Below are 18,729 nucleotides of genomic sequence, written 5' to 3' on the forward strand. Positions count from 1 at the left end.
AGAGAGAGAGAGAGAGAGCTACTTAATCAATCATGGATATATAAAGCAATGTAAACTACAATAAAAATCTAACCTTGAGCCTCGCAAATTATTGTAAATATCCTGGTGTAACCTTACCCCTGGATGGACCAACCGCAGTGAACCTCCTTTCTAATTCCCAGCTTCCAACTCCCTCCCAAGTTGGACCACTTGCACGACACAACGCTTTGGAAAGTGTCAGTTCAAAGGCGTGTAATTTGTATGAGATAATTGGTTTTTCTTTGGTTAATGATTAGGTCTAAACGCCCCAGTAGGAGACATCGAGGCCCCAGAAGGAGACACCGAGGCCCCAGAAGGAGACATCGAAGCCCCAGTTGGAGACATCGAGGCCCCAGTAGGAAACATCGAGGCCCCCAGTTGGAGACATCGAGGCCCCAGTAGGAGACATCGAGGCCCCCAGTTGGAGACATCGAGGCCCCCAGTTGGAGACATCGAGGCCCCAGTTGGAGACATCGAGGCCCCAGTAGTAGACATCGAGGCCACAGTAGGAGACATCGAGGCCCCAGTAGGAGACATCGAGGCCCCCAGTTGGAGACATCGAGGCCCCCAGTTGGAGACATCGAGGCCCCCAGTTGGAGACATCGAGGCCCCCAGTTGGAGACATCGAGGCCCCCAGTTGGAGACATCGAGGCCCCCAGTTGGAGACATCGAGGCCCCCAGTTGGAGACATCGAGGCCCCCAGTTGGAGACATCGAGGCCCCCAGTTGGAGACATCGAGGCCCCCAGTTGGAGACATCGAGGCCCCCAGTAGGAGACATCGAGGCCCCCAGTAGGAGACATCGAGGCCCCAGTAGGAGACATCGAGGCCCCAGTAGGAGACATCGAGGCCCCCAGTAGGAGACATCGAGGCCCCAGTTGGAGACATCGAGGCCCCAGTAGGGGACGAAACATAAACAAAGGCCTGGGGGGTCATAGAAAAAACTGCGTATCACTGGAAAAGGTCGACATTCCCTTTGTCTCTCCGTCTTTTTCTTCTCGTATTGTAGCTCAAAATGGAACCGAACCAAACCATTTGGAAGAAGAATGCAGGTAAAGAATTGGAATTGTAAAAGATGAATGGAGAGAGAGAGAGAGAGAGAGAGAGAGAGAGAGAGAGAGAGAGAGAGAGAGAGAGAGAGAGAGAGGGATACAGTGAGATAGAATTGCATGGTCTACAACACCCACTTTTCACTCTCCCTTTCCCACCCTTCTCTTCTCATCCCCCTCTATCCTCCCCCTCCCCCTCCCCCCTCCCGGTTCACATGCTCGTTCCCCTTCAGTTGTTTACCTCGGAGGGCAGATTCTAGTGATTAATTATGCAGGAGTATGTAAATTTCTCCTGTTTTATTTCGTATGTGAAGAGTGTAAATATGTATATGTACAGTATATATATATATATTATATATATACATATAGTAAATATCTATATGTATATAGTAAATATGTATACGCAGCGAGGCAACGCTTGCTTTAAACACGTTATCAAAGTTATTTATAGTATGTTTTCTAGAGTAATGAGGGAACAGGGTTGTTAAGGGTCATTACAGAGACGGAGATGTTATTGTTGTAAGTTGTCTTGGCTCACAACTCGGGCTTAATAACCTCCCTTTCCCATCACCCCTTCTCTTCCCTTTCCTTTACCCTTCCCTTCTTTTCACCACCCCATCACCTTTCATTCTCAATTACCACTCCAACAACCTTCTATCCCCCATCACCACCATGACTCCCTTTCCCATCACCATCCCATCACCCCTTCACCATCCCATCACCCCTTCACCATCCCATCACCCTTCCCTTGTTTTGTTAAGAATTAATATCTTCGAGCCGTTTTCAGTGACCTTGAGTCTCCTGCAACTTGGCCTTCCCTCCTCTCTCTCCTCCTTCTCTCCTCCCTTCCCTCTCTCCTCCCTTCCCTTCCCTTCCCCCTCTCTTTCGCTTTCTTCTCTACTTCTTTCACTTCTCCCCCTCCTTCTCGTTCTTCTCTACTACCCCTCTCTCCTTCCATCTGTCTTCAATCCCTCCCTCCCTCCCTCCCTCCCTCTTCCTCCTTCCATATTCTTCCATCTTCCTAACCTCTCTCCCATTAGGAAACAGGATCGGTTACCTTACTCAGCTAATGGATGGCAGGAATGGTGCCTCCTGGAACACAGTGACCAGGTCGGGCTGGGAACGGTGCTGGGAACCGTGCTGGGAACGGCGCTGGGAACCGTGCTGGGAACCGTGCTGGGAACGGCGCTGGGAACGGCGCTGGGAACGGCGCTGGGAACCGTGCTGGGAACCGTGCTGGGAACGGGGGTGGAGTCGGTGTCGGAAATGGTGTTGTGTGGAGGGTGCTGGGAACGGCACTGTGCAGTTCCTGCTTAAATCAAGCATCAAGCAGGAACGAAGGAATGAACGGCAGCAGAAGCGACGCTAGGAACAGTGCAGGTTCTGGCCATGGGAACGGCGCCAAGAACATAAGTATGGGCCTGGAAACATTAGTAGAGGCGTGGGAAGATAGGTAAGGGCGTGGGAAGATAGGCAAGGGCGTGGGAAGATAGGCAAGGGCGTGGGAATATAGACGGAAGGTAGGGAAAGCACAGAAGACTGTGAAAGCGAGTGAAATGGTAAGGTAATTATGAGAGGGAAAGCACTAAGTTAGTGTGACTGTATAACACTGGGAAGAGATGTGACCACCAGAATGTGGGGATGTGAGGTAGGGGAGGAGCAGTGCCAACCACTGGCACCTTCAGGGACCAGATACCATTGTAAGGGGAGGGTGAAGTAGGGGGCGCTGCTCCCGGGACCTGACGGCTGGTTCTTGCCGTCTAGTTACTTGCTGGTAATTACCTCAGGTAATCTGTGTACACAGCACCAACACTTGACCCATTGTCCCGACTGTGTTTTACCTGTGACGCGTCCACCTTCGTGGACGCGTCACAGGTGGGCGAGGCTGTGTGTCGGGGCGGGCGAGGCTGGCCGCTGCTGGAGCCTGGGGTGTCGGGGCGGGCGAGGCTGGCCGCTGCTGGAGCCTGGTGGTGTCGGGGCGGGCGAGGCTGGCCGCTGCTGAAGCCTGGTGGTGTCGGGGTGGGCGAGGCTGTGGGTCGGGGCGGGCGAGGCTGGCCGCTGCTGGAGCCTGGGGTGTCGGGGCGGGCGAGGCTGGCCGCTGCTGGAGCCTGGGGTGTCGGGGCTGGCGAGGCTGGCCGCTGCTGGAGCCTGGGGTGTCGGGGCGGGCGAGGCTGGCCGCTGCTGGAGCCTGGTGGTGTCGGGGCGGGCGAGGCTGGCCGCTGCTGGAGCCTGGTGGTGTCGGGGCGGGCGAGGCTGGCCGCTGCTGGAGCCTGGTGGTGTCGGGGCGGGCGAGGCTGGCCGCTGCTGGAGCCTGGGGTGTCGGGGCGGGCGAGGCTGGCCGCTGCTGGAGCCTGGGGGTGTCGGGGCGGGCGAGGCTGGCCGCTGCTGGAGCCTGGGGGTGTCGGGGCGGGCGAGGCTGGCCGCTGCTGGAGCCTGGGGGTGTCGGGGCGGGCGAGGCTGGCCGCTGCTGGAGCCTGGGGGTGTCGGGGCGGGCGAGGCTGGCCGCTGCTGGAGCCTGGGGTGTCGGGGCGGGCGAGGCTGGTCGCTGCTGGAGCCTGGGGGTGTCGGGGCGGGCGAGGCTGGCCGCTGCTGGAGCCTGGTGGTGTCGGGGTGGGCGAGGCTGGCCGGGTTATTTGGTAGCTCTGAATTAGCGAATCTGCGCCAGACTTCACGCGTAAATTCCATGATATTGCCCCGTTAAGAAGTTAACTTGAGAAAGCCTCCATAGATTCTGGCTCCAGCCTCAGATGGCCTTTATGCTTGACGCACTAGTGTCCTCAGTTGTCATACCACCATAGTGTTATTGTTATTATTATTACTACTAGTAATGGTAATGTCTTCTCACAAACCTAATAATAATATAGGATAAAAACCCACACTTGTGTATATGGGAAATTTATGTAAGGAATTTGCCGTCAGACTCACTACCACCTTCACTGTTGATGCCACCATCAGTGTCACCATCACCATCTCCATGGCCACCATCACCATCTTCATGGTCACCATCACCATGGTCACCATCACCATAACTACCATCAATACCACCCCAATTAGCAGTGCATCGCCCCACACTATCACACCCCTATCAAACTACCACCACACCACACACGCCCACCCACCACACCCCCACCACACCACACACGCCCACCCACCACAGTCACCCTCGCCCACCCACCACACCACACACGCCCACCCACCACACCACACACGCCCACCCACCACACCACACACGCCCACCCACCACACCACACACGCCCCCAGCACTCTTCAAGAGCTGTTAGTGTGGGGTAATGTTCCTGGCGGCCATAACCCGTAGCCTTTAAAGTTGTGGCCAGGTAAGATTACCTCAGGTAATTACCAGCAGGTAAACAACACCCATATTTGTCTTATATTATAACTTGGCATCACTTTCTCTAGCACCGGACAAGTTCTACATGTTCTTCATAGTGTTATAGGCAACTGATGAACATTTCATTGAACTTATATATGTGCCAACGACAATATATAATTAGACATATAGGTGAAGCACTTGCTAGTTGGATGACATTGCTAGATATCAAGAGCCAGTTCCCACCAGGGTACACTATACCATCGTGGGCACCAAGGCAGAGTGTACCTACTATCCACAATCCATCCGCCGCCCCACCACAATCCACCCCCGGCCCCACCACAATCCACCCCCGGCCCCCACCCACCACAATGCACCCGTCACCTCACCCATCTTGGCTGTGTCTTGCTGCTCAAGACGCCTTCTGTCCACTTCCCTGCTGCTTCGAATCATTTTTTTTTTTTACTCGCTCAACGAAACGCAAATCCTTGTGCTAGAATCCTTGATCTAACCCTTTCGGTCATATTCAACAGCATAATATACCATATATAACTTTTTACGTTAAAGGTTCTGCGGTTATACCCAGCTAATGGACTGCTAGCTTAAAAAAAAAAAGCCACATTTTAACTTCAATGTAATTATGAGGAACAGGATTAAGGTCAAAAAGCCAAAGTTAAAACAAAAGTGAATTAAATAAAATAAATAAAAATTACTTTTAACACCTGTAATACAGATGTCTTGTACACTTAATATAAGAATGACATTAGAACCAAAATATAAATGTACACAAATTTCAATTCTATGACTCGGACACAGAAATAACAATGCCGTTAACTCTTAAGCTTCAATTATATTACCCGGCGCCACAAGACTTAGCGAGCTGCCTGGGCAGTTTACCAAGACCCGCAGCGTTCCTCCCGCCAGCGTCCAAGGTCGACTGTCTCTTCGTCACTGGTCGTCACGTGACGTAGCCTCTCTCTGCCCCCCCCCCCCCCGCTGGGGGCAGGTGGCGTGACCACAAACTACTGTCCCGGTGATTATGTAATGAGTCATAGCGAGGGTGTGGCAGGAACGCCACAACCAACAAACACCATCATTTTGCATAATAGGATGGAATCTTATTATATAAAGTATATATGTATGTATGTATATATATAACTCAGCACGGCCCGTGTATGCGCCAGAATTTGATGAAAACCGATCCCAAATGGATCCATGAGTGGGGTAGGGGGTTGATCAGTCGTGGAGCTTAGTTAATAAGCACCAAGACTGACCAATCCTTATAGATGATCATGGGTACGGTGGTCACGGTACTGTGTACGTTTAGGGGTGATCCTACCAAAAACCGTGAGTAAACCCAAGAGTAAATCATTATTATTGATACGTTAAAAAAGTAAGCCAAGCATCATTGTTTATACATTGTAACAAACTTGGCTAGTGTCATGATAGCTGTGTGCAGTGTTCTATCATACAACATCAGGCTAGTGAATGTGATATATATAGATATAAATAAATTTTTCAGAAATAGTGAACTGATAGCTAGCTGTTTTACTATTTCAATCGGCTTCGTTGAGCCAAGTTAACTATACCGCTGAGCGAGGCTTCAAGGGCAGCACCAGTAGCCCGCGCTGAGCGAGGCTTCAAGGGCAGCACCAGTAGCCCGCGCTGAGCGAGGCTTCAAGGGCAGCACCAGTAGCCCGCGCTGAGCGAGGCTTCAAGGGCAGCACCAGTAGCCCGCGCTGAGCGAGGCTTCAAGGGCAGCACCAGTAGCCCGCGCTGAGCGAGGCTTCAAGGGCAGCACCAGTAGCCCGCGCTGAGCGAGGCTTCAAGGGCAGCACCAGTAGCCCGCGCTGAGCGAGGCTTCAAGGGCAGCACCAGTAGCCCGCGCTGAGCTCCGCTTCAAGGGCAGCACCAGTAGCCCGCGCTGAGCGAGGCTACGGCTCACCCTCCTCCTAAAGCGTCACCCAGCATCATAACGCTGGGATGGTATGGGAGAGGTCGGGATCAGAGCTAGGAAAGGAGGACAGAGTGACGGAACGGTGCCCAATCACTTGCACCACCGGGGGGGTTGAACCCTTCAAGAACCTTCTCTCTGGATGGAGTGGACTTGAGAAAAGTGAGAGATAATGTTTGATGTTGAAAGATGGTTCAACATCTTCCCAGCGAGTACAAGAAATATTGTGGGAACAACCGTGGACATCTTCAAGAAAAATTAAATAGTTTTCTTCAAGGAGTGCTGGACCAACCGGGCTGTGGTGGGTATGTGGGCCTGGGCCGTTCCAAGCAACAGCCTGGTGGACCAAACTCTCACAAGTCAAGCCTGGCCTCAGGCCGGGCTTGGGGAGTAGAAGAACTCCCAGAACCCCATCAACCAGGTATCAACCAGGTCTCAATAAATTGAGTAAATATTTCGAGAGGAAGATTAGGAAATAGTACATTTCCAAAAAAACATGGTATACAGAAGATTTTGTTGTGATAGTAATGCATTTATTTCTAGGATCTATAGAACTTCAGTAATAGAAGTTAGTATTCCACTTTTATTACGAGGAAGCTAAAAAAATAAATTTATGTCGAAAATTGCGAAAAATACTTTTTGTTTAATAATTTAAACCGAGGATTTATTTAAGAAACTATTCAAATCAGGGATTCATTTTGTAAATAAAAACTGACAAGCGTTTAAGAAATAGTTGCAAGTGATGATGCAAAATGTTGCATAATGTCCTATAATGGCAATTTCCTGTCTGCAACAACACGAGGCAAAATGTAATAACCATTACATTATTTTTCAGTGAATTTTTGTTTGATGTTATCGTCGGTTAAATGATTAAAGTTTTAGTTAAATTAGTGGTTGGAAACGTCAGTGTATGACGCGGGCATCCAAGAGGCAGTGCAGTGAGTGTTTATGTTATGAGAGTATCTTTAGGCTGTGTTTATGTTATGAGAGTATCTTTAGGCTGTGTTTATGTTATGAGAGTATCTTTAGGCTGTGTTTATGTTATGAGAGTATCTTTAGGCTGTGTTTATGTTATAAGAGTATCTTTAGGCTGTGTTTATGTTATAAGAGTATCTTTAGGCTGTGTTTATGTTATAAGAGTATCTTTAGGCTGTGTTTATGTTATGAGAGTATCTTTAGGCTGTGTTTATGTTATGAGAGTATCTTTAGGCTGTGTTTATGTTATGAGAGTATCTTTAGGCTGTGTTTATGTTATGAGAGTATCTTTAGGCTGTGTTTATGTTATGAGAGTATCTTTAGGCTGTGTTTATGTTATGAGAGTATCTTTAGGCTGTGTTTATGTTATGAGAGTATCTTTAGGCTGTGTTTATGTTATGAGAGTATCTTTAGGCTGTGTTTATGTTATGAGAGTATCTTTAGGCTGTGTTTATGTTATGAGAGTATCTTTAGGCTGGGTTTATGTTATGAGAGTATCTTTAGGCTGTGTTTATGTTATGAGAGTATCTTTAGGCTGTGTTTATGTTATGAGAGTATCTTTAGGCTGTGTTTATGTTATGAGAGTATCTTTAGGCTGTGTTTATGTTATGAGAGTACCTTTAGGTTGTGTTTATGGTATAAGAGTATGTTTAGGCTGTGTTTATGTTATGAGAGTATCTTTAGGCTGTGTTTATGTTATGAGAGTATCTTTAGGCTGTGTTTATGTTATGAGAGTATCTTTAGGCTGTGTTTATGTTATGAGAGTATCTTTAGGCTGGGTTTATGTAATGAGAGTATCTTTAGGCTGGGTTTATGTTATGAGAGTATCTTTAGGCTGTGTTTATGTTATGAGAGTATCTTTAGGCTGTGTTTATGTTATAAGAGTATCTTTAGGCTGTGTTTATGTTATGAGAGTATCTTTAGGCTGTGTTTATGTTATGAGAGTATCTTTAGGCTGTGTTTATGTTATGAGAGTATCTTTAGGCTGTGTTTATGTTATGAGAGTATCTTTAGGCTGTGTTTATGTTATGAGAGTATCTTTAGGCTGTATGTTATAAGAGTATCTTTAGGCTGTGTTTATGTTACTAGAGTATCTTTAGGCTGTGTTGATGTTATGAGAGTATCTTTAGGCTGTGTTTATGTTATGAGAGTATCTTTAGGCTGTGTTTATGTTATGAGAGTATCTTTAGGCTGTGTTTATGTTATAAAAGTATCTTTAGGCTGTGTTTATGTTGCTCGAGTGTCTATAGATTGTTCCTTGTTCACTCACTTCTCACAATCAGACAAGTGTTAAATCTGAAGGGGTTTTGCCTGAGTATACAAAGGTTGACCAACCCAGAACTCTACTGAGTCCACTGGGTAGTTCTGGAGGTCCCGGTTTAGGTCCTCCTGAACTTCTGAACTTTCCAGAGGACACAGTAGCTCTGGCGTGGTCAACACTTGTACCACCGTGGCTGAGTGGTTAAGGCAGGCGGCTGGGAATCACCAGGTCCAGAGTTCAAGTCACTCCAGTCCCTCAAAATGATTTTCATTGATATATCACCACGCCATAGTAATGTCATTGTGAACTACCCCTGTGACAAGTGCTCTTGCGTCTTGGTTTAACTAGAAGAAGATTTCTCCAAATGTCATATTTGTTCGAGGCTGATTAAAAGAATACAAATTAATTGTAGAATGTAGAGTGGCCACCATGAGTGCCCACTCATGGTGGGCACTCATGGTGGTAGAACGAAGAGGTAGAACGGCCTACTGACATAGCTCGAGTGCATGGGGGAGTTGTGTAAAACCCTGGTTTGTGTCTCGGAGAGGCTGCAGGATCCAAGTAAGTTCAGTAGAACTTCTGGTTTCAACTCTTTTGACCATGTCGTAGCTCAGTCGATTAAGGCAGCGTCTGGGATGCTCTCAGACGTAGGTTCGAATCTTCGTCACGGCCCTTGTGGGCCGAATTGATGCATCATTCATCCTTGCTCATTGATGCATCACGCTATTGTGATTTCTATGTGTAACCCATCCCAAATCCTTATCCTGATCCCTTGTAAGTACTATATAGACGTAATGACTTGGCGCTTTCTCCTGATAGTTCCCTTCCTCGAGGATCTGGGTATCAGGCTCATCGAAGCTGCAAGAGACCAAAGAGCAGCCCGCTGCCCTCTTGGTCCCTGCCCGACACCCAGCGCCCTCCAAGAACTGTACGCCCTCTAATATATTTATAAATGATTCCAGATATAAGAATTTCGTTTTGCTTATCTATTGGACGCTAAAACATAGTTCCTGTTTCAGTTGACAGTATGAGTAACGCTTGCTAACTTCCATTGTATGATTTTTTGCACTTGTTTCTGCATCAAAAGATTCATGGAGGTTTGGTACTCAAGGCACAACTATATGTTTGTAATTGTTAGTTATGTAGGATTAATAATTTATATGTGATTGTTAGTTATGTAGGATTAATAATTTATATGTGATTATCCTTGATTTTTGTGCCTGTTGTAGCCACGATGGTTTGTTGCTGGCGAGGCTTCGCGCGGAGTGAAAGTATTAGAACCTTTTTCAGGGTGAAATAGGAGAGTGGTTGAGGTACTTTCACTTGGTGAGAAGCCTATATTTGGTTAATAATATTTGTTGTGTTTATGATAGTGATCATTAGCAGTTGAAGGGTTGATTATGTTGTTGGGTTAAACTATGGTGTCAGAAGTAATAGTGACAGTAATGGTGGCAGTAGTGGTGGTTGTGGTGGTGGGAGTGACGGTATATAGGCAATTGTGGTGGTTGTCTTGGTGGTGGTGGTAGTAAATGTTGTGGTGGTAGTTGTGGTGGTATTCGGTGGCAATTGTGGTGGTAGTGATGATGGTGGTAGTGGTGGTGGTGATGGTGGTAGTGGTGGTGGTGATGGTGGTAGTGGTGGTAGTAGCACCAGCACTAATAATAACCTACTAGACTAACTTTTCTCTTTCCTCACACAGGGGCTTCGGGAAGCAGGGTTACCAGTGCAATAGTAAGTGTTACCAACCATTTCCCACTAGTTGAGATAAGTTGATGTTAAGTGGTGTTTACAAGTGTGTGGTGGTTGGTGGCTAAGAGTGCTTACCTAACAGTGTCTCCGGCGGGAGTCAGGCGTAGCTCTTAAGCCCCGCCTACTTCTCTTGCTGTACCTCTTGCAGCTGTTTCTATGTAATGTTTGGGAGCCGGTGGCTGAGCGGACAGAACACTGTACGCGTGATCCTGTGGTCCCGAGTTCCATCCCGGGCACCGGCGAGAAACAATGGGCAGGGTTTCTTTCACCCTGATGCCCCTGTTACCTAGCAGTAAATAGGTACCTGTGAGATAATCAGTTGTCTCGGGCAGAGTTTCTTTCACCCTGATGCCCCTGTTACCTAGCAGTAAATAGGTACCTGGGAGTTAATCAGCTGTCACGGGCTGCTTCCTTGGGGTGGAGGCCTGGTCGAGGACCGGGCCGCAGGGACACTAAGCCCCGAAATCATCTCAGGATAGATCATCCTCTACCGCCTTCACCTCTATGTTTATATCAGAAATTTCATATTTTTATTTCATGAATTCCTTGTGGCTATTTTGTGAAGATTCTGGGGTCCATGTCCCCGCGGCCCGGTCTCTGACCTGGCCTCCCTGTTGACGCTGTAGTGAAGCAGGTTGTGGGGCTCCGCTGCTCACAGTTGCACGTGGCCATCACAGCCCGGTTGATCACATACGCTGGTGGCTCTGTATATCAAGCTTCCTCTTCAACACAGAAAGAGGTCCGTTAGTAAGGCCTCTTGTATTTAGAGTGAGGATGTTATAGAGTCTGGGGCCCTTGATGGTTATAGAGTTGTCTCCTGAAGCAGCTGTTGCGGCTCTACTCATGAAGGAGCAGGGAGAGGGAGCCGGTCGGCCGAGCGGACAGCACGCTGGATTTGTGATCCTGTGGTCCCGGGTTCAATCCCGGCCGCCGGCGAGAAGCAATGGGCAGAGTTTCTTTAACCCTATGTCCCTGTTACCTAGCAGTAAAATTGGTACCTGGGTGTTAGTCAGCTGTCACGGGCTGCTTCCTGGGGTTGGAGGCCTGGTCGAGGACCGGGCCGCAGGGACACTAAAAGCCCCGAAATCATCTCAAGATAACCTCAAGATAAGGAGGCAGCTCTACACAGTTCGCCACGCCTCTTGCTTCCCTCTACCTCCCTCTAATATGTTCCTGCGGAGAACATCTCTCACTCGCGCTCCAGGAAGTGCAATTTGAAGGAATTTGAATGAGTCCCAATATTAAAAATGTTTTATTTAATGGATTCTGGCAGTAAAAGTTGTCCAGGTCAGAGTGGGAGCCGCGACCAGCATGGCTCTTACTCTAATTATCATTACTTTATTACAATTAGTTAATCACAATTTAGTAATTAAGTTCTGAGATGCATGTTCACATATAAGTGCACGAGTGCACGTCAGTGTTGAGGGCTGATGCACGGCTGCTGCCGGACCCGAATAAGCTACAGAAGTTGGTACACAAATGGTTGTAAGAGTTTAAGTCCAGCCAGTGTAATGTTATGAAGATAATCGGAGGAAAGAACAGAAGAGCACTTCAGTCTACAAGAGTAGCAGATGTGGGAATGAGAGAGAGAGGGGGGGAGGTACACGTACATTTTATATTACTATTGTATGTAAAACTGGCAAAGATATAACTCTACTTTTCAAAATACAAGTAGAGTTGTTGGGGTCAATATAGTGTGGTGACATGACCCCGACTCCAGGGGGGGACGACCCCCGGCGTGGGGTCCTTGGCGCCAGGGGACGACCCTCAGCGTGGGGTCCTTGGCTCCAGGGAACGACCCCCAGCGTGGGGTCCTTGGCGCCAGGGGACGACTCCCGGCGTGGGGTCCTTGGCGCCAGGGGACGACCCCCAGCGTGGGGTCCTTGGCTTCTCAAGCACAACGAGACAGCATAACAAGGACAGATGTTTACATCTTGGCTGCTGCCTTAAAAGCGGTTCACGATGGACACAGTTCTAAGGGCAGTTGTCTGGGTCGATAATGAGTGGTTTGTCTTCACTTGACGTGTACACAATGAAGGAACACGGGTGGAACTTGCAAATGTAAATAAGTCACAGATATAAGAACAAATCATTGACATTTCCGTTGATAATCTTTGGCTGCCACCTTTGGTCTCATTTTCAAATACTACTCAATTAATTCGACAAATGTGACCAGGAGGCATGGCAGGATGTGCAGAATACTCCCGTTGAAGAGCAGAGGTGCAACAGGTACTCTGAGAGAGAACTATCAACATCAGAGGCCCGAGATTGTTCAACACGCTTCCACTACACATAAGGGGCATAACTGGCCGACCCCTCACAGTGTTGAAAAGAGAACTGGATAAACACCTCCAAAACATACCTGATCAACCAGGCTGTGATTCATACATCAGGCTGCGAGCAACCGCTTCCCTCAGCCTGGTTGACCAGTACAGCAACCTGAAAGCCTGGTCAACCAGACGACCACCCAGGAGGCCTGGTCGGAGACCGGGGCGCGGGGCTGTTGATCGCCAGAATCTCCACAAGGAAGCCACAAGGTACTACAAGAGCAGCAAGTAGCAGTAGCCAAGACGTGGAGGCTGAGAGCCAGCATATACTTGCTCCCCACAGCCACAGGTCAGCAACAGTGCACAAAGCAAGCATCACAGCAGAGCAACAGTTGCAGCACTAAGCCATCTCTCGCACAACATGTTCACGCACCGTGCAGGAGTGGCAGGTAGAGACCACCACATTGTTTGTGGCTAATGAAACGGAAAATGTATTTATTGGAGAGTCAGTGGGAGTTAGTTTAGTTCATTTATTATGCGCCCCATACCCATCTTGTGGGCGGTAGTAGAAAGGGTTACAGAGGCACATAATGGGCTCAGGGACTGAACCCCACAATTCATTTAGCTAAGCCAGTTACAATCTTGATGAGTTAGTTACAAAATTGAGTATAAGTCGTCACATCAACAATGGGTTCGAGATCGACCACAAGTACAGTTTCTAAATTAAGCAACTGACATATGTGGAGAGCTAGTATCACAATTGATATGTTTGTCCTGCACACCGCCCCCCATCCAGTGGGCAGCGGTGGATAGGTTACAATCACTCAGTTACCACCTACAGTTAGCAAACTGGGGATATTTGGCTAAAATTTCTGGTAGCAGATCATTTTGAATGAAATATTTACACATCGTTGGAACATTGGTTATAGAATTGTCTCTGAATTCACGTATCTTTTCGCACTCCATCACATAGTGACGGTGGGTGTCAGGGGGAGGCATGACACTTGATACTGGTGCTATACTGGGTTGTGTCTCGTCTCCCCCCGCCCCACACCCCCCCCCCCCCTCCCTCCTTCCCCGAACCCCTCCTTCCCCGAACCCCTCCTTCCTTAGTGTGTGTATTCACCCTAGTTGTGCTTGAGGGGGGTTGAGCTCTGGCTCTTTCGGCCCGCCTCTCAACTGTCAATCAATCAACAGATCCCCCCCCACACACACACCAGAAAGCAGCCCGTAGCAGTAGTCTAACTCCCAGTAGCTATTTAGTGCTAGGTAACAGGGGCATCAGGGTGAAAGAAACTATGTCCATACCGATTTCCACACCCTGGTGGGTGTGGAAGCCTGGAGGGTGTGGAAGCCTGGAGGGTGTGGAAGCCTGGAGGGTGTGGAAGCCTGGAGGGTGGGGAAGCCTGGAGGGTGTGGAAGCCTGGAGGGTGTGGAAGCCTGGAGGGTGTGGAAGCCTGGAGGGTGTAGAAGCCTGGAGAGTGTGGAAGCCTGGAGGGTGTGGAAGCCTGGAGGGTGTGGAAGCCTGGAGGGTGTGGTAGCCTGGAGGGTGTGGAATCCTGGAGGGTGTGGAAGCCTGGAGGGTGTGGAAGCCTGGAGGCTGGGGAAGCCTGGAGGGTGTGGAAGCCTGGAGGCTGGGGAATCCTGGAGGGTGTGGAAGCCTGGAGAGTGTGGAAGCCTGGAGGGTGTGGAAGCCTGGAGGGTGTGGAAGCCTGGAGGGTGTGGAAGCCTGGAGGCTGGGGAAGCCTGGAGGCTGGGGAAGCCTGGAGGCTGGGGAAGCCTGGAGGCTGGGGAAGCCTGGAGGCTGAGGAAGCCTGGAGGGTGTGGAAGCCTTGAGGGTGTGGAAGCCTGGAGGGTGTGGAAGCCTGGAGGCAGGGGAAGCCTGGAGGGTGTGAAAACCTGGTGGGTGTAGAAGCGTGGAGGCTGGGGAAGCCTGGAGGCTGGGGAAGCCTGGTGGCTGGGGAAGCCTGGAGGCTGGGAAAGCCTGGAGGGTGTGGAAGCCTGGTGGCTGGGGAAGCCTGGAGGCTGGGGAAGCCTGGAGGCTGGGGAAGCCTGGAGGCTGGGGAAGCCTGGAGGGTGTGGAAGCCTGGAGGCTGGGGAAGCCTGGAGGGTGTGGAAGCCTGGTGGCTGGGGAAGCCTGGAGGCTGGGGAAGCCTGGAGGCTGGGGAAGCCTGGAGGCTGGGGAAGCCTGGAGGGTGTGGAAGCCTGGTGGCTGGGGAAGCCTGGAGGCTGGGGAAGCCTGGAGGCTGGGGAAGCCTGGAGGGTGTGGAAGCCTGGAGGGTGTGGAAGCCTGGAGGGTGTGGAAGCCTGGAGGGTGTGGAAGCCTGGAGGCTGGGGAAGCCTGGAGGGTGTGGAAGCCTGGAGGGTGTGGAAGCCTGGAGGGTGTGGAAGCCTGGAGGGTGTGGAAGCCTGGAGGGTGTGGAAGCCTGGAGGCTGGGGAAGCCTGGAGGGTGTGGAAGCCTGGAGGGTGTGGAAGCCTGGAGGGACAGGTTAAAGAAGACGCCGCAGCAAACTCTCTTATTTAATTCATGTCTCTGCCTCGCCCTTCATTCCGGTACCCCCCTCCTCTCTTTCCCATCTCTTTCCCCTCCCTTCCCTCTCCTCATTCCCCTCTCCTCTTCCCCCCTCCCCTTCCCCATCGTGTATCCCCCTCACCCTCCCCTTCCCACTCCTCCGCCCCCCCCCCCCACCCACACCTGCTACCCCCCTTTCCCACTTTAGCCTCCACCTCTTACCCCTTCCCTTCCCCCTTTCCTCTCCTCTTCTTCTTCGCCGCTCCCTCTCTATATTCCTTCCCCCCCCTCCCCCCCCCTTTGATTCACCATTATCATGTAACTTACCCACAAAAGACATAACAGTGATATTTTACAGCTGAAAGTTTTGCACTTGGTGTGGTGGTGTTTGTATTCACCTGGTTGTATTCACCTGGTTGTATTCACCTGGTTGTATTCACCTGGTTGTATTCACTTGGTTGTGCTTGCGGGGGTTGAGCTTTGCTCTTTCGACTCGCCTATCAATTGTCAATCAACTGTTACACACCCAGGAAGCAGCTCCGTAACAGCTGTCTAATTCCCAGGTACCTATTTACTGCTAGGCAACAAGGGGCATTTAGGGTGAAAGAAACTTTGCCCATTTGTTTCTGCCTAATTTTCTAAATCTAAAAACTCTTCAAAATCTAAAGTCCTGAGTGGTGTGGGTTAGCATTATGTGAGAGCATGATGTTGTCAGAGGTGTTCCTGGTAGGTCCTTATGGTTGAATAACCACAGTCAAATCACAAGGTCACGTACATATTTGATAGTATTGAAGCCATAGAGTGGGATCGAACCCCCGTCCCTGGACTCGAGTTGAATGAAGGTTATGGAATCCGTAGCGTTGGCTGCCACCGTTGTATAGCGGCCATCTTCCCACGTTGAAATAATTTCTGTACAGACGTCTAGGTTTTGTCTCTCATCTGTACTGTGAAACTATTATTGATAAGTTTATTGTTGAATATTCTTGTATTAACATTATTTGTTATGTATTATATATATGTGTGTGTGTGTGTGTGTGTGTGTGTGTGTGTGTGTGTGTGTGTGTGTACATGCGTGTGAAAGAGAGAGAGTGCGAGTGTGTGTGTGTGTGTGTGTGTGTGTACATGCGTGTGAGAGAGAGAGAGAGTGCGAGTGTGTGTGTGTGTGTGTGTGTGTGTGTGTACGTGCGTGTGAGAAAGAGAGAGAGTGCGAGTGCGAGTGTGTGTGTGTGTGTGTTTATGTGTGTGTGTAAGAGAGAGAGAGAGAGAGACAGAGAGAGAGAGAGAGAGAGAGAGAGAGAGAGAGAGAGAGAGAGAGAGAGAGAGAGAGAGAGAGAGAGTGAGAGAGTGAGAGAGCGTCAAGAGTGCCGGCACTAACCAGGTGTTACTCTTGCAGTCTGCAGCTTCGTGGTCCACAAGCGGTGTCATGAGTTCGTCACCTTCAAGTGCCCGGGCCGTGACAAGGGCGCAGACTCCGATGTGAGTATCATCACCTTCATCTCCCACTCACCACCTCCCTCATCTTCACTCCCTTAATCTCCCCTAATGGACGCCAAGTTGTGTACCTCAAGGGTACCTCTAGTTGGTATCCTCAGTTGTAAACCTTAGGTATTAGCTGAGTATATATCACCCAGCAACCCGTTCTCGCACTTTCTTATAGTCAATATTGACTTATTAAATAAGTACATATGTGACATACTAATTTATTGTGAATATTTTAGTTTACCTTGAAAAGCTTCATAGAAAACACCGACCATACCTAACCTTATTAGTATATTAAGATTATATATATATATATATATATATATATATATATATATATATATATATATATATATATATATAAATATATATATATATATATATATATATATATATATATATAAATATATATATATGCGAACAAGCCTGAATGGTCCCCAAGACTATATGCAACTGAAAACTCACACCCCAGAAGTGACCCAGAAGTGATGTGGTGGGCATGTTGGCCTGCGGGCCGCTTCAAGCAACAGCCAGGTGGACCAAACTCTCACAAGTCGCGCCTGGCCTCGGGTCGGGCTTGGGAAGTAGAAGAACTCCCAGAACCCCATCAACCTGGCCTCGGGCCGGGCTTGGGGAGTAGAAGAACTCCCAGAACCCCATCAACCAGGTATCAAGCGAGAGAGGACACACAATGTCCATGATAAAGTATTTAATAAATGTTACTATTAATCTGGGGACTTTAGAGTTATATAGCCACTAAAGACAGTACAGGAGATGATAAAGTGAGTTACAGTGAGAAATAAGTTACGGTGATGACCGTTTTAGCGTGTATTAGGCCCAGGAAGGTTAGGTTAAGTTTGGCTTGGCAACATAAGTAGAAAATCGTTTTCTAGTTTGTCTAAATTCAATAGTACTGATTTCTACTTTCTAATTGGGTTGTAGGAGGGTATATGTACTATAGTGATCAACCTTACTATGAGTACTGGCAGGAGGAGGAGCAGGAGGAGGTGGTCTCAATATTAGCACACTCACCAAGCACAACAATTCCCAAGACAAAAACAACGAATTTCTTTTGAAACATAAAAAAATCATAGTTGTCTATTGAGTTGTAATCATTATTGTAACATAATTAAATATAAAGAAAACTTAACTAAATGTAAAAGAATCCAAAGTGTTGTTTGTCATGGTGTGACGTCACTGGTGGTCAAGAGGGACCCATATTTCCTCTCTTATTTCAATAAGTGAAATGTGTCTAAGACATAACTTGTCACACACAAAAATTAGTCACATAATCTGTCGGAATAACTAGCCAAAGAAAAAAAGAACATTCTACATATACTAACTACCATTTAAACAGTATAAATTAGGCACCCCCAAGGTGGCAACGCCACCCAGTGCTGCCCCCTGGCCACAGTTGCCAACAACTACCACAATTGACCACAGCCAAACAATAGGCAATTCAGTTCCTCAAGTTGAAGTGGACAACAAAATGGCTACAGCAAAAGCTTGCACAACATGCCAATAACGTGTAGATTATCCCAGCTACACCGAAGGCCAACTCTGTTCTTCAGCCAAACTCAAATGGGGCCAATCTGAAAGATAATTTCAACAAAATCGATTGGGCAACCGCTCTCTGTGCTGGTTATGTCACCAAGATGTGTTGAGGAAGGTTGACATTCCCACCAGTTTTCCAGCAGAGAACTGAGACACTCATGGAGGCTTACTTAGAAAGCTCAGAAGACTGCAGAGAATGTGTACCTGTGTGTAGGTGATGACGGCTCAGCAGACAGGAGACCAGGACACATAGACCAGTACATATAGACCAGTACAGATAGACAAAGGGGAAACAAAGCAAGAACTTAAAAGCTATAGATATTACAGATGAGGTATATGTAAATCTGGGAAGAACAAGTGCAACAAGCCAATAAGCCCACCCAAGAAGGTGTAGCAGGAGTTTTAGTAGAAGCAAATGTTGCCAAGGTGCACGTGTTCCCGGCCACAACATTGTAATAGTTCACTAAATTAGAAGTAATGCTTTGGCAGTGTTGCCAGGCCAGGCGTGCTGGCCCCATCACAGGGGCGGCCAGGCCAGGCGTGCTGGCCCCCTCACAGGGGCGGCCAGGCCAGGCGTGCTGGCC

General features: G+C 48.7%; 1 protein-coding gene across 3 annotated transcripts in view; it reads left to right on the top strand.

The window, feature by feature from the left end:
• Pkc53E (Protein C kinase 53E) overlaps positions 1-18,729 on the top strand; it is a 272,916-nt gene that overhangs the window by 166,868 nt on the left and 87,319 nt on the right. For all 3 annotated transcript variants that reach the window (XM_045765515.2, XM_045765513.2, XM_045765514.2), the window contains exons 2-3: positions 10,283-10,314; positions 16,506-16,588. In XM_045765515.2, the coding sequence (XP_045621471.1) occupies positions 10,283-10,314; positions 16,506-16,588 (115 nt within the window). The remainder of the gene's footprint in view (positions 1-10,282; positions 10,315-16,505; positions 16,589-18,729) is intronic.

This window comes from Procambarus clarkii, chromosome 17 (genome assembly GCF_040958095.1).
Source record: "Procambarus clarkii isolate CNS0578487 chromosome 17, FALCON_Pclarkii_2.0, whole genome shotgun sequence".
NCBI lineage: Eukaryota > Metazoa > Arthropoda > Malacostraca > Decapoda > Cambaridae > Procambarus > Procambarus clarkii.